The 14,961-nt window shown below is 32.4% G+C and overlaps 2 protein-coding genes across 5 annotated transcripts; one reads left to right on the plus strand and one right to left on the minus strand.

The window, feature by feature from the left end:
* The first annotated feature begins 105 nt into the window (after positions 1 to 105).
* Positions 106 to 1,952, plus strand: LOC145062384 (putative F-box/FBD/LRR-repeat protein At3g59240). Its single transcript, XM_079009997.1, has 2 exons — positions 106 to 1,347; positions 1,433 to 1,952. Exon 1 carries the CDS (start codon positions 120 to 122, stop codon positions 1,101 to 1,103), a length of 984 nt encoding a protein of 327 aa, XP_078866123.1. The 5' UTR covers positions 106 to 119; the 3' UTR covers positions 1,104 to 1,347; positions 1,433 to 1,952.
* Positions 1,953 to 3,550: 1,598 nt separating this feature from the next.
* LOC145062884 (F-box/LRR-repeat protein At3g59190-like) lies at positions 3,551 to 7,157 on the minus strand. Of its 4 annotated transcripts, none has more exons than XM_079010474.1 (4): positions 7,079 to 7,157; positions 5,506 to 6,450; positions 4,336 to 4,494; positions 3,551 to 4,251 (listed from the first exon to the last, which is right to left on the minus strand). In XM_079010474.1, the coding sequence occupies exons 2-4, from the start codon at positions 6,439 to 6,441 to the stop codon at positions 3,967 to 3,969; spliced, it is 1,380 nt and encodes a 459-aa protein (XP_078866600.1). In that variant the 5' UTR covers positions 6,442 to 6,450; positions 7,079 to 7,157; the 3' UTR covers positions 3,551 to 3,966. The 4 variants fall into 4 exon arrangements, with proteins under 4 accessions (XP_078866600.1, XP_078866599.1, XP_078866602.1 ...); XM_079010473.1 differs by having other exon boundaries at positions 5,506 to 6,496; positions 7,079 to 7,152; XM_079010476.1 differs by lacking the exon at positions 7,079 to 7,157 and adding an exon at positions 6,590 to 7,072 and having other exon boundaries at positions 5,506 to 6,496.
* Positions 7,158 to 14,961: the final 7,804 nt, after the last annotated feature.

Consider the following 14,961-nt stretch of genomic DNA (forward strand, 5'->3'; position numbering starts at 1 on the left):
TATGATCTAGTTATATACGTTGTTTCTTTCTTGAATGTTTTTCAGTTTAGTTGATTATGAAGAAGCTAAACTTGACATTTTGCTTGTAGGCGGTGTTTAGGAAATCAAAGAGGCTAAACATGAGTGAATACAGAGGTCACAAGCAACATGAAATTGAAGATATAGGTGATATAGTCGATCTGGATCATATCAGCAATCTACCAGATTATATTCTTCATCAAATTCTGTCTTTTATGCCCACAAAAGAAGCTGTAAAGACGTCCATACTATCTACAAGATGGAAGAACCTCTGGGTTTCTGTTCCCACCATTGATTTTGATGATGAATTGTTGATGGCTAAATTGGCTGATGGATGGCTTCGGCCTGATGTGACTTCCTTTGTGAACTTTGTAGAAAGAGTCTTACGATTACATGATGCATCAAATATGGAGAAGTTTCGTCTATCATGTTGTGTTTATCGTAATGCATTTCAAATAAGCTCATGGATTTCAGATGCAATCATTCACAATGTTCAGGAGCTTGATATGTCTCTCTTTGCAAAGGATCCATCTGTGATTCCTCAGTCTATGTTTCATAACACATCATTGGTTAGCCTGAAAATAAGAATGAACTGTGCTATTCAACTCCCATCTCACGTTTCTTTTCCATGCCTGAAAACCTTGCACATGTCCTTTGTTCGATTCATGCATGATGATTTTACAGAAAAGCTTTTCTCAGGCTGCCCAGCTCTAGAAGAATTGTCTTTATCAGATTGCAGGTGGATTAACTTGAAGAGCATTGCAATTTCTAGTTCCACATTAAAGAGCTTGAGCATACGTGATCTGACACACTTTGTGGTATTCGATGATCCTACCAGTGGCTGTAAGATCAAGATCGATGCAGCAAATCTTACATATTTTGGATATTTCGGAAACCTATTAAACGAGATCATCTTTAATGATACAATGTCTCTGGACAAAGCATTCATTAAGTTTCCTAATCCCGGAGAGGGGGTAAACAAAGTCGCATGTCGAGCTATTGATCTATTTCAACAACTAAAATATGTAGTGTCTTTGACGTTATCTAATCACACTATGGAGGTAACTCGCAAACGTATTCAATAGAATGTATATATCGATCGGAACTCGCCTCTCTATGCCAAACTTGACAAACTAACTTTTGTGTTTGTGTGTTTAATTTCTTTCCCATTCGAAGACTCTTTTATTTGCAGCTTGTATCAGTTTTCCGGTGTTCACAAATTTGACCCATTTAATGCTGACTATGGAAATCGGGATGAATCATACATTTAGAGTGTTGATGCATTTTCTTTCCTTTTGTCCAGTTCTACAATCTATTTGTTTCTCAGAGGTGGATTGCTCTATTTTCAAAATTTTAAAATATCATCCCCAATGATCATGATATTAATGCAAGATTTTCTAAAAATGTTGTACAGGGATTCATGTGCGACATGCACCTTGGTGAGAACAATTCAACTTGGTCATCGATGCCTATATGCATAACGAACTGCCTCAAGACAGTGACCTTGAAGAATTTTCATGGTTATAATTCAGAAATATGTTTTCTCAAACGTATTTTGAAGACTGCATGTGCTTTGGAGATGATGGATATTTGGTGGTCCAAGACCAAGACTTATCTACGTGATCTGAAGAAGAAAATAGAGGTCAGGAAGGAATTGGAGAAAATTGAAAGGAAGGCTGCAGCTTGTGTCATCAAGCTCTCATGAAATCTCAAGAACACTTAAGTATTTCATTAGCATCTTTGTAATATTTAGGACAACCATTTTTCGAAGCTAGGCATTCTAAGGGACCTTAAAATTTTCCATATTTCTTTGTCTGATTTTGTTAGAAAAATTCACCACACATTATAAAACTTTTTTGGGAAGAAAATTACAAACCACCTAGACTATTTTTGTAGTTTACTCTTAGTTTTTAGTGGGGTAACCTGAATGATAATTAAATGGGTATATATTGGCGTCATAATGATACTTTATCACTTCCTTATTTTATTGACCCCTCTCTTTATTTCCACTACTATATATACTTGTGCATACAACATACAAAGAGAGGTTCAGTCATTTTAACAACTGTATAGTTTCGGAAATTCATTCGTAATATCATCTACAAAAACGTGCACTTACAACCCAAATGCAATAAAGTTACACATCAAATCTAGACATAACATCAAGTGTTATCAACCATGAAATGGCATCTACATGTTGGCATTCAAAACATGTTCTTCTCCTTTAGTATTTCGTACTAGCACTACACCGTATCCTTGTCTTTATACCTAAGATGAATATCACACATGCAGATAAAGTGAGCTTGAAAACCTAGTGAGCCTTTTATATTAGTAACACGACAAAATGTACACGAATGATCTTGTTGACAAAAAATACCACTGCAAGTTTGTATGGAGATTTTTTGACATGGTTGATCTTTGAGGTTTTGAAATCTTGCATCAGGGTTCCTTTTCGCACGACAAAGTTTTGGTAATGAAGATGGAAACGACGAAAAAGCCATCACATGAGGAGAGGGGCATGCGTATGGGGTTAACGGCCAAAAAGATTACGGTTAGATAAAACGACCTTTGATGCAAGATTTCAAAACATCAAGGACCAGCCATGTTTAAAAAATCTTCATAAGGACTTGTAGTGGTTTCCTTTTGCCAACCACATGGACACTTGGTGTAGTTTTTTCTAATAATAATGAGTACTAACAAGAAGATAAAATGGCATATAGGAAGACGCAATGCATGCTTATAACATATGTGAGAAAATTTGGCTGAAGCTATAAAGTACATTGTTGTTTCTTGGTAAAAAGCTTTTTTTTTTAGGCAAATTCGATTAAGTTGTTGATATTGTTGTTTGGGATAAGTTCTGATTTTGAAAGGAATTAAAAACGGGGAATTATGTTGGTGGACAAGAAAGGAATAATATCAATAACGGTAAGCAATTATTTTGTATGTATTAAATTGGCCACTAGCAACTACTAGCACCATATCATTACTAAACCAGTAGAAAATGTTTAGATTATAACAATGTGACCTATAGCGAGTTTCCCCAACTTCATTCCCTGCCAACTAGGCAATCAACATGGCGTCTACGTGGCCAAAAAGATGATATAGACATGATGATTTGCTCCTATGATCTTCACTTTATGTTTTGGTTACTAATAACTACAAATTTTCTATTCCCATCATTTTTTTACTAATAACCCATACATTTAATTTTTTCAATACCAACTTGTTCTCCATGCTACTTTACTTTTTTACAGTTTTGGTCAAAGTTTCATTTTTTATTACGTTGATCCAACTTTTAATTTTTATTATGAATTTGGTCACCATCTTACTTTTACATTTTACAGTTTTGACTAAACTTTTAAATTTATTTCGAATTTGGTTCAAACTATTTTTGAAAACTTTCTCCAACTTTTTTAACAATGTCTTTTGTATGTTTTCTAAAACTTATTTCTTTTAGAAAATACAATTTTACAACTTATTTTTACATTTTTTAAACTTTAAACCTAAATTTTCGGTAGCAACACACAAGATATGCATCCCCTAGTTTGTACATAAAAAAGAATGATTTCCACTAAATTCCTGCTTATGCCTCTATGTGCTAAAAGGTCATTATAACGCTATATTGTACATTGTGAAGATGGTAAAGAAATATTAAAAAAGAAAGAGTAAATTACTGAAATCGTCCCTGTGGTTTGGTCAAAATTGCACGTTTGGTCCCTAACTTTTTTTTTGCACTCGGATCGTCCCTGTGGTTCGATTTTGTTGCGTTTTTTGTCCCTATGGTTTGGTAAAAATTGCATGTTTGGTCCCTAACTTTATGTATGTAAGGGACGATCCGAGTGCAAAAAAAAAGTTAGGGACCAAACGTGAAATTTTGACCAAACCACAGAGACGATTTCAGTAATTTACTCAAAAAGAAATAGAAGTAAATACGGGTTTCTTAATACTTCACGAGAACTTGAAAACACAGGCTGTGGAGCTCCTTTCGATTGTTTCTAATTCCTTACTGACCTCTATTTGCTTCTTTAGACCTCCTACCTGAGTCTTAGACCAACAAATATTCATCCTCTCCAAAACAGTTGCATACTTTAAAACACGTTTGAGGAAACATATTTCTGAATCAGTAGCATGAAAGTTCTTGAAAGTCACAATCTTGAGGCAATTCGTCATGCATATAGGTACTAATAACCAGATTCTATCTTCCTCACCAAGGTCCAAGCACTGTTTGAATCCCTGTATTAAAATAAATAAATAATACGTTAATATCATGATCGTTGACGTGATGTTTTCATTTTGAGCACAAAATGAGTAATCTACCTCGAAGAGATCAAGAGATTGTAGAATTGGACAAAAGTAAAGCAAAACCATCAGTGCTCTGAAAGTATAATAATTCTCGATTTCCTTGGTCAACACTAAATGGATCAAATTAGGGAAAACCGGAAAATGGAGTGGCATGTTGTCTGTATATATAAGAGACTTCACGTGGAAAAGAAAACACACAAACACAAAAGTCAGTAGGCATGGCAGGATTCACGTGAATTATTATTATATATAAGCCATTTAATATGTAAAACTCGGCTTTATTAATTCTATATTTTCAACTAAATAAACTGATACAAAAGGTTGTTTCCTGCAAAATGTAAGGACACAAGGACCATTTCTGTAATTTTAATATTACACAGGGACCATTTATGTAATTTTGTTTTACACTATTACACAGGGGCCATTTCTGTATTTCTAGTATTACCCAGGGACCATTTATGTAATGTTAATATAACACAGGGACCATTTCTGTAACTTTTACGTTTCCTGCTATTTCACAGGGACAAGTTCTGTAATTAGCTAATTTTATCTATTTCATGCAAAATGTAAGGATACAGGGACCATTTCTGTAATGTTACCATTACACAGGGACCATTTTTGTGAATTTTACATTTCCTGCTATTAGACAGGGACCATTTCTGTAATTTAATCTATATCACGCAAAATGTAGACCATTTATGTAATTTTTCAATTACACAGGGACCAACGTTACTCCGCAAATTAAAAGCATAGGGACCATTTCTGTAAAAAAATTCTATTTCATGCAAAATGTAAGGACACAAGGACTATTTCTCTAATTTTATTATTACACAGGGACCATTTCCGTAATTTTTATTCTCCAAATGAGAAACACACGGACCATTTCCGTAATTTTATCCATTGCATGCAAAATGTAAGGACGTAGGAAATATTTCTGTAGTTTTAGTATTACACAGGGACCATTTTCGAAAATTTGCTAATTTAAAACACAGGGACCGTTCCTGTAATTTTTATCTGATTAATGCAAAAGCCAAAATGTAAAGACACAAGGACCATTTCTGTAGTTTTACTATTACACAGGGACCAATTTTGTAATCCTGGAAATTAAAAACACAGGGAACATTTGTGTAACTTTTGCATTAACTGCAAAATATAAGGATATGGCATAATTAGATTGTGAATTACCTCCATAGTGCAATTAGATAACCTCAAAGATATGACATTTTGTAGCTGTTTCAGTAGCTCAACAACTCGACAAGCAACTTCCTTTTCCCATATAGGAGGAGGAGAAACATGAATGCAAGCTTTGACCAGATACGATGTATTATTCAATAAAATCTCGTTCGATAGATATCCCGTGTATTCAAAATTTGTAAGATTTTCTGCATCAATCTTGATCTTACACCCACCAAAATCATCAAGTGGACCAAACAATGACTTGTCATTTATTATCAAGTTTTTTAAGGAGGGACTGGAAATCAAAATGTTCTCCAAATACATCCACATGCAATCTGATAAAACCAAATTTTCTAAAACTGGACAACCTGAGAAAAGCTTTTCTGCATAATCATCATCCAGGAACTCGACAATAGATAGGTGCAAGGTTTTCAGGCAAGGAAGAGAAATGTGAGACGGGAGTTCAACCCAATGCATCTGTATATTCAGGATCTCCAATGATTTGTTGTTAAACATACACGAAGGAATCACAAATGGATCTACTTCCATTAGACAAAGATCAAGCTCCTGAACATTGTGCATGATTGCATAAGAAATCCATGAATGTATTTGAGATGCATCACAGAAAACACAACATGATAGAGAAAACTTTATTATATCTGATGAATCCCGTGACCGAAGCACTCCTTCCACGAAGTTCTTGAAGGAAGTCACCTCAGGACACAACAGGTCATCATCAAAATAAATGTTGGGGATAGAAGTCCAGAGGTTCTTCCATCTTGTAGATAATATGGATGTCTTTACAACTTCTTGGGTGTGCATAAATGAGAGAATGTGATGAAGAATACAATCTGGTAGATTGCTGATATAATCAACCATATCGTTTACATGTTCAACTTGCTCATGGCCTTTGTGTTCACTCATAATTAGCCTCTTTGATTTCATAACCACAGCCTATGGACAAAATGTCAATGTTTCAGCTTCTTCAAAATCAAGTAAACTGAAAACATAAATAAAAAACAGTTTAATTGGATGATAATGGTTTTAAAACACAGGGAGCAAGCTGAGCCATAAACCATATCCATAACCTTACAGTGTCAAATCTGGGAATTTTTGGGTCCCAAAAATTCCTGATATAAACAACCTTCAATTTTCTGCAAATGAAATGATGCAGGGTAATATTTGAGTTATGCCCTAATGATAAGCTTCAATTCATGGATGGTGATTATAATTCCTAATGATATCTCTAATATAATATAAATAAATACAAACCCTAGCATTATTGTCAGGGTAAAGCTCATTGAAATGCTATACAGCTTGGTAGTTCTTTGATTCAATCCTCCGAATATTACTAACAACACTAATTAACAGGAACACTCAAAATAAAAGTTACGAACTCGGTCGATTAATCAAGTAAGCATGATAACCAAAACTCAACTTCCATATAAATAAAGGGGGGAATGCTTGATTTCCTGAAGAATGCGTTGTCCTTGTATAAGATCAACACATTCGTACAACTAGCATATAAACATATACTGATGTGTTGTGCGAGACTCATTATCGACCAGGGACAAGAGTTTACCGGCGGTGTGCAGGAGAATGGAATGGCGGTTGAGAATTAAAAAAGTTGAGGGTGATTGAGTTTAAGGTATTATGGTGTGTTTAGGAGTACTTTTCGGAAAAGCCTTAACTTATAGCTTTTTAAAAAAGAGTTTTTAAAAAAAAATATTTCGGTTAATTTTTGTTGTAGAAAAACTAAATAGTCTTATAAGCTGGTTGTAAAACATGTTTAGTTTTTTTTAAAAGTAAGTTTTTGAAAAATATGTAGGTTGGCTTTTGTGGTGGGAAACACTAGAAAGTCAGTAAAAAATGTTTGATTTAACTTTTTAGAGTAATGTTTGATTTAACTTTTTTTAGAGTAATAAACCCATTTTGAACTCCCGTTATTTTCCCTAGCCAAAAAAAGTTTGTTTGAAATTGAAAGTCCTTTTGAACAACCAAACTTCTTTTTAATTTATTGGTTTTTCGACATAAATTAATGGGATATATACAGTAAAGTCCCAATATTTTCATCGATTTGACAAGAAAGTCCTAAACTTTATTTTTTTGACAGTAAAGTCCAAATTACCGGCAGTTTTTGACACTTTTACCCTTTTTTCCCGGTTATCCGGTAATTAGGATTTTTTTGTCAAAAATAATAAAGTTTAGGACTTTCTTGTCAAATCGTCAATTAGGACTTTACTGTCAAAAAAAGTAAAGTTTAGGACTTTTTTGTCAAATTGTTGAAAATATTGGGACTTTAGTGTATATATAACTTTTTTTGGTTAGAAATTTAATGATATGATACTTTTTAAGCATAAGAGTTATTGAAACCTTCACTAATCTGCTAGATCGTATTGAAATCCTTAACGTTTTGCTTCTTGTTAAATCGTTTTTTTAATCTCAAGAAACCGACATTGAAAAAAATTGAGATAATCAAGAAAGAAAGAACCAGGGTAGTGTTAACTTTTTGCAACTCCAAAAATGGAGAAATAAGAAACCAAAAAAAAAAACGAAATTGTCATTCTTTCCTTTCTCCACATTCACACCCTTTTGACTAGACATGTGTTGTTTGTGTTTGTATAAAGCCAGGACAATTTCGTTTTTTTAGGTTTCTAATTTCTCCATTTTTGAGACTGCAAAAAGCCAACACAACCCTAGTTCTTTCTTTCTTTCTTGATTATCTCAATTTTTTTCAATGTCTGTTTGTTGAGATTACAAAAATGATTTATCAAGAAGCAAACGTAAAGGATTTCAATATGATCTAGCTGATTAGAGAATGTTTCAATAACTCTTATGCTTAAAGAGTATCATACCATTAAATTTCTAACCAAAAAAATTATATATACACTAAAGTCCCAATATTTTCAACGATTTGACAAAAAAGTCCTAAACTTTATTTTTTTGACAGTAAAATCCTAATTGACGATTTGACAAGAAAGTCCTAAACTTTATTTTGTTGACAAAAAAGTCCTAATTACCGGCTAACCGGGAAAAAAGGGTAAAAGTGTCAAAAACTGCCGGTAATTTGGACTTTACTGTCAAAAAAATAAAGTTTAGGACTTTCTTGTCAAATCGATGAAAATATTGGGACTTTACTGTATATATCCCTAAATTAATAAGCCAATTTGAGAACACTCCCAAACACCCACTATTTCCTCTCTATTTTTATCTCTCTTGCTTTTTATTTTTACACATTTGCACTTTGGTCCTTTAATTTCAGAAATTTATGCATCACCTTTGCTATCATATATGAATAAATCCACAAATATTTTAGAGTAAACTATATTTATTTTCTTCCTGCTTTATATTATATCATTTTTCTTGCAATATAGATTGTATCGATCTTTTGTGTTTAAATCCCCATTTATTACATTTTTGTATGTTTATATGGTCTGCCATAACCAGTTTGTCATATATTTATGAAAATGACCATAAGAAACTAATCAAATTATGAATGATAAGGGTCATGGAGTTGTATATAAATAAATCCATAAATATTTAAAGTGAGTTATATTTAATTTGTTCTTCTTTTGTATTATATTATTTTCTTGCACTATAAATTTCATATGATTTTTGTCCTTAAATCCTCATTTATTTTGTCCACGTCGAAATGGCCATTTGAATTAGATTATTGAATGGTCTGTTTGTCAAATTTAGCAAGGGATAATGAAATGTGATGATAAACAAGTTTTGCAATTGAATATATCTAGACATTTTTTTTTGTACACATTTAACAATAAACTTACATAAAATGATTAAAAAAATATCATTATGATCAATAACTAAAGTTTTCTTGGTTTCGTTGCCCAATAAACTTGTGAGAGCAACAAGCTTTTGCAATTATCCAAATTTACTAATTTTCCATTAAACTTATGGTTAATACTAAATTTGGTCAATAGACAATATGAGATGTCTCTAAAATATACTATTTTGCATACGCATTACCCAATTACCCCGAAAGGTAAACTGAAATTTGTCCTGAATTGGTCCATATGACTTGCTATAATCAATTTTAGTTTCTGTAATTTTGACTTAAATTTTAGTTTTTGTCACAAATTTAGGCCAAACTTTTTTTACAAGATTTCCCCGAATTTGTAACAAAGCGAAGTTGTAAAAAAATTCTAAAAAGATTTGGATAAAAAATTATAAAAATGTAATTTTGCAAAAAAAACAAGGTTGTAAAAATAATTTTCTAAAAAATGATATTGTAAAAAAGACTAAGTATTAAAAAAAATATGTAAAAAAGCAGCAAAAAAAACTTGGGTGAAATTTGTAAAAGAAATTAGGCTAAATTTGTAACAAAGAATAAACTTGAATAACTAAATAAATAAACAAATAATAAATAAAACCTAATACATGTTGTATACCTACTATAGCATGTCACATTGACCTATTTTCCCCATATTTGGTTACTTATTAATATAATAAAGTGTGTAAATTCTTTTTTTAACCATTTTACATAAGTTTGTCGATCAAACACTACTGGAAAATAGGGAATATAATACACCCCTATCTAATACAGTTGTAATGAAAATGTGTATTATAAAAGGTTAAATTAATCTAATACAGACAAATATGACATCTAATACGGTTAATTAGGCGTACTAGAAACTAAATCAGTTATCCAAATCAAATACGCCTATTTTGAATCAACTACGCCTCATTTTTTAATCAAGTACAAATTAATTTTTGAATACTCAGCTTCCTCCTCCCAAACACCGAACAACACCTTAACCTGCATATAAAACACCGGCGATCACTCCATCATCCTCTTCATCCCAACATGATCATCATCTCCCCTGTCGCAAAATCATCGTCACCAACCATCAAACACAGCCTCGCACCACCATTAATTATACATTACAACCACCATGAAAATCTCACAGCCGGACAACCATCATCATACAAATTAACCACACCTGTTGTTCAAATTTAAAAGGGAAGAACTTTGATTTCTGTTTTTGCTACAGATAAATACACACACAAATAAAATGGGACTACAACAGTTTCACGGAGGATAAGGAGAGCATTTTGGAGTTTTTGTGTGGTGATAATGGTTTTTATATAACCTACTTTACTTTGAATATGATGAGAAGGGTAAAATGGTCATTTACAAAGTGCCCTTGATTAATTTTTCCTGTTAATTGAGATTGTTGATAGTTTAATGATGGCATGTATACTTATGTTTGTAGCTATGTAAGTGTGGTTATGTATGGCAGGTGGTTAGCTTGCTTTAGAAAATTTAGTTCACTTTAAAGGGTCAAAATTAATGTAATAGTGCTAATCAATATGCTCGAGATAAAATGAAGTTGTGAAAATGCTGGAAATTTAAAAGTAACAAAAATAACAATAAGATGGAGAGAATAGGGATACACAATGATAAAAATTCAAATGAAAACCAGAGAGAGAAAATGTAAAATTCCATAACTGCCCCTCTTGCTGGAGAGAATCTAAGATTAGACAAACTAAATGTAAAAGAGAGAAAACAGATCCTAGACAACTAAATAATCATTTAGATGAATGTTCAAAGCAAAAAAAAAAAGTTTATATAGAAAAAGTAAAATTCCCAAATTGCCCCTCTTGATTCTTCTAATCACAGCTCGGTGGTTACTGTGCTCTCCTATGGATGATAATCACCATAAGACACATTAAACCGAAAATATAGACGGATATAAACAACATAATATTTTATCATGCGTAGTTACGGTTATTAATTGCTTTTAGTCAACAAATTTATATATATGCTTGCAAAATAAAGAGATTAAGCCAAAATCTTTTAAGGATCTTTGAAAATATAGGAGGATGTAAACAACTATTATTTTTATGAAGCTACCATATGATATATTGAATAATAACTGACTGACAATCATCATAATTATTTGTTTCTTTTGAAGCAATATAGAAGAGGTATCATGTATTTTTGTAATTATGTAGCATTTATGTATAAAAAAAGGTTATGTTTCATGATAATATCAGTACTTTCCTAGTGTGATGCCACTAATGGATTCATTAAAAATGTCTTGAGTTGGGTGTTGATCAAATGACCAAAATGCCCTTTCATTCATGGTTTGGTTTGCTCACTTTCTTTCAGGTACATCAAAGAAGGATTAGAGAATTAAAAAGGACAATATGGTCATTTTGGCATATCTTCCTCTGAGGATTCCAGATCAACAGTCTCAAAAAATTCTTATAGTAATTGTGATAGATTTTTGAGTCATAGAGTAGTTAAGCATCACCGTTTGTTACCTAATCAGGGGCAAATATGTCATTACATAGCAGATCTTTCATACAAATAAATGTTGTTTGGATATAGTCATTTTACTTTTGGTCATTTTTGTTACTACTGATGTTGGAATTTGGATACAGATCAACATTTATTACAACTTTTTCATGTTGTATTTTGCATCAAGATTAATGTGAATTATGTGACACTGTTATGAACTCAAATTCCCTCAAGATAAAAATAACATCACAAACTGTTGGGATAACAATTCTTCTATTATTAATGAACGAAAACACACAGATTACAAGAGAATGATAAAAAAGAACGAAATAGTGATAGCAATTCGATGGAATCAGTCTTTGGTAATGATGGAATCAGGGAAGGAATGGAATGGAATAACTCATTCCATTACCTTTTCCATTCCAGCCAGCAAAAAAATAAATCTTGACATGAGCTGAAATTTCAGATTGTGATATCATCAAAAAAAAGATTGTGATATCATAAAAAAAAAAGGCTTACAACATGGTCCAAAAGTTTAAACAGAGTAGATCAAGTCTCTTGAAACCAGTTTCTAGTTGAGGATAGATTGATGTTATAATGTATTTATTATCTATTAATCTATTATGTATGTCACAACATGACAACATTATCAGCCAATGAATCGGTAGTAGATGTTATAATGTATTTATTATCTATTAATCTATTATGTATGTCACAACATGATAAGATTATCAGCCAATGAATCGGTAGTAAAATGTTAAAACATGGTTGCATAAATCAGATAAATTAGTAAAAGAATGATATATTATATCATTAATCGTTTTTACAGAAACTGTCACTTCTGATAACAGAAGCATATAGAGATGCGTATCAAAAAAATGTCCAGGTTTGTATGATGATAAAAAAAGTACAATTTTACCCTTGGAGTAATATATTTTTAATTTAACCGTTTTGCCCCTTTATAGGCCATGAAAGCATGAATGGGCGACCAGTTCAAGCTCAAGCAATAATCCAATTCCCATTTTGCCCTCATCCTTCAGAAAGCTGCAGTTTTGTAGACTAACTGTGCCAAAAGGTCAATATTACCCCTCAATTTTTAATAATAATAATTGTAGCAGTTCTTGTTCAGTTTATTGATTCAGCCACTTGACTATTTTCTGTATTTTATCCTTTTTTGTATTTTCATCCTATTTTTTTTATTTTTCATGATTTGTTTCATGTAAGAAGAATTGTGGGGTAACACAGGGACTACAAAGAAAGTTTATATTATTAGATATGAAAGAGATGTAAAGGAACGAAAATTGCATCTGTTACTGTTTGTTTTTTTTTTTTTTTTTTTTTTTTTTTTTTGAGGTGTTTGTTTGTTAAATTATGATTTCATACAATTTGGTGTTGAAATTATTTAAGCACTTATACTGTGAGAAAAAAAAACCCTTTTAATTTGAAGTCAAAAAAGCCCTTTTGAAGTAGGAAACAGAGAAAATGAAAAAAAATTAGCTAATGATATAAAAATACTGATGCTGTTTTGTGAAGTAGGAAACAAAAAAAAGTAAATAAATAACAAAAAATCAATGTTGATAAGGGAACAAGGAATTAATAGTATTATAAATAAATATAAATTATATAGAGACCATTTATGTAATTTTACATTCTCAACTCTTAAGTATTACACATGTACCATTTATGTAAAATTCTACCGATTAGAAAAAAAAACACTATTACTTGAAACACAACATTATACTTGTTTGCTTATCACGTTGAAGAACGATGAAGCCTCCGCCTGTGGCCAACGACGCCTCCGCCTCCGGTCTCCGGTCGACGACACAGACGAAGTCTCCTACTCTGGCCTACAGCCGCTTCTACCTCCTTCTTTCACGTTGTTTACGGGTACGATCGGACTTCGGGTGTAGTTGATTGATTCGTTGATTAATGTTGTGTTTATGACAGTATCTTCTTTGTGTACGACATATTACCATATTGCTAGTTGATAACCCTAGAAAGCATCATCGACTCTATTTTGAACTTCATCTGCTGTTGCTCTAAAAAGAAAAAAATTGTCCTCTCCAACTTCCTTCCTGATTTCAACATTAGCCCCATCTAATGTTCCTATAATCAGGCATCCATTGAGTGCAAATTTCATATTACTTGTCCCACTAGCTTCCATTCTAGTTGTACTTATATGCTGTGACGCCTCACTTCCTGGTATAAGAGGTTAGAGAGAAGAAACTATTGGCTAAAAACATTTACAGAACACAAAATTAACCTTCTTGAAGTAGTTAATCCAGGCTACAGCTGTGACATCCCCAATTTCACGGCCATAAAAGACCGATTTGTTTATGCTTGTTTTTTAAAATCAGAGTAATCTTTTAAAGAAAACAGTTGCGGAATTTGTTCCCAAAATATGATAAAGATTTATCAAAGCATTTCTTTAAAGAAATGTATTTTTATTATATAACAAAATCTCGGGATGTCATGTTCCGATACAGACACATAAGCATAAACAGAACTTACATTATTTACACTAAAGATTTACATCTCCTTTAATCTCTCAATGCAAAGCAGCTTCGTATCAATACCTGTGATACAATTAAACTGAGTGGGTCAGGCTTGAGGCTGGTGAGCATATAGGGTTTTCGACCCACAATAATATAATTATTATATTCAACCATTAAACAATCAACCAAATTAACCATCACCATTATCTTCTTTATTTCTTAAGGTTTTACCCTATTAATCAACTATCTTTCCTTCATTCATTCCTAAGGATTGACCTAAGGAATTAACACAAACTTTTATTTCTATATAAGGCGCATCTGCCAACATTATCCTTTAAGCGCCTCTGCCAGGATTACGTCATACACTATGAGGCGCGACTGTCAGGTTTATGACATTCTCTTTTAGGCGCATCTGCCGACATTATCTTATAAGCGCATCTGCCAAGATTACCCTATCAGCGCATCTACTATTGTTACGACAATCTCTATTTGGCGCGTCTACCAAGATCACGACATTTACTACTTGGTGCATCTACCGATATTATTCTCAAGCGCATCTGCTAGTTTTATGACATTCCTTAATTGGTACATCTACCAATATCATTCTTAATCATCTTTCATACCTCATCATTCTATCACATACCAACTATCTCATCTACCCATGTTCTACCCAACATATTTGTAGATATAAAATACATATACAGT

This window comes from Lactuca serriola, chromosome 7 (assembly GCF_051521515.1).
Source record: "Lactuca serriola cultivar US96UC23 chromosome 7, Lser_US96UC23_V15, whole genome shotgun sequence".
NCBI classification, from domain to species: Eukaryota; Viridiplantae; Streptophyta; class Magnoliopsida; order Asterales; family Asteraceae; genus Lactuca; species Lactuca serriola.

Bases quoted from the DNA above. Each gene is read 5' to 3' on its own strand.
- LOC145062384 (XM_079009997.1), top strand. From the start codon at position 120: ATGAGTGAATACAGAGGTCACAAGCAACATGAAATTGAAGATATAGGT.
- LOC145062884 (XM_079010474.1), bottom strand. From the start codon at position 6,441: ATGAAATCAAAGAGGCTAATTATGAGTGAACACAAAGGCCATGAGCAA. The intron at 4,495-5,505 runs GTAATTCACAAT...TTCCACGTGAAG, and splicing joins TATCTAATTGCACTATGGAG to TCTCTTATATATACAGACAA. The intron at 4,252-4,335 runs GTAGATTACTCA...ATTTTAATACAG, and splicing joins AATCTCTTGATCTCTTCGAG to GGATTCAAACAGTGCTTGGA.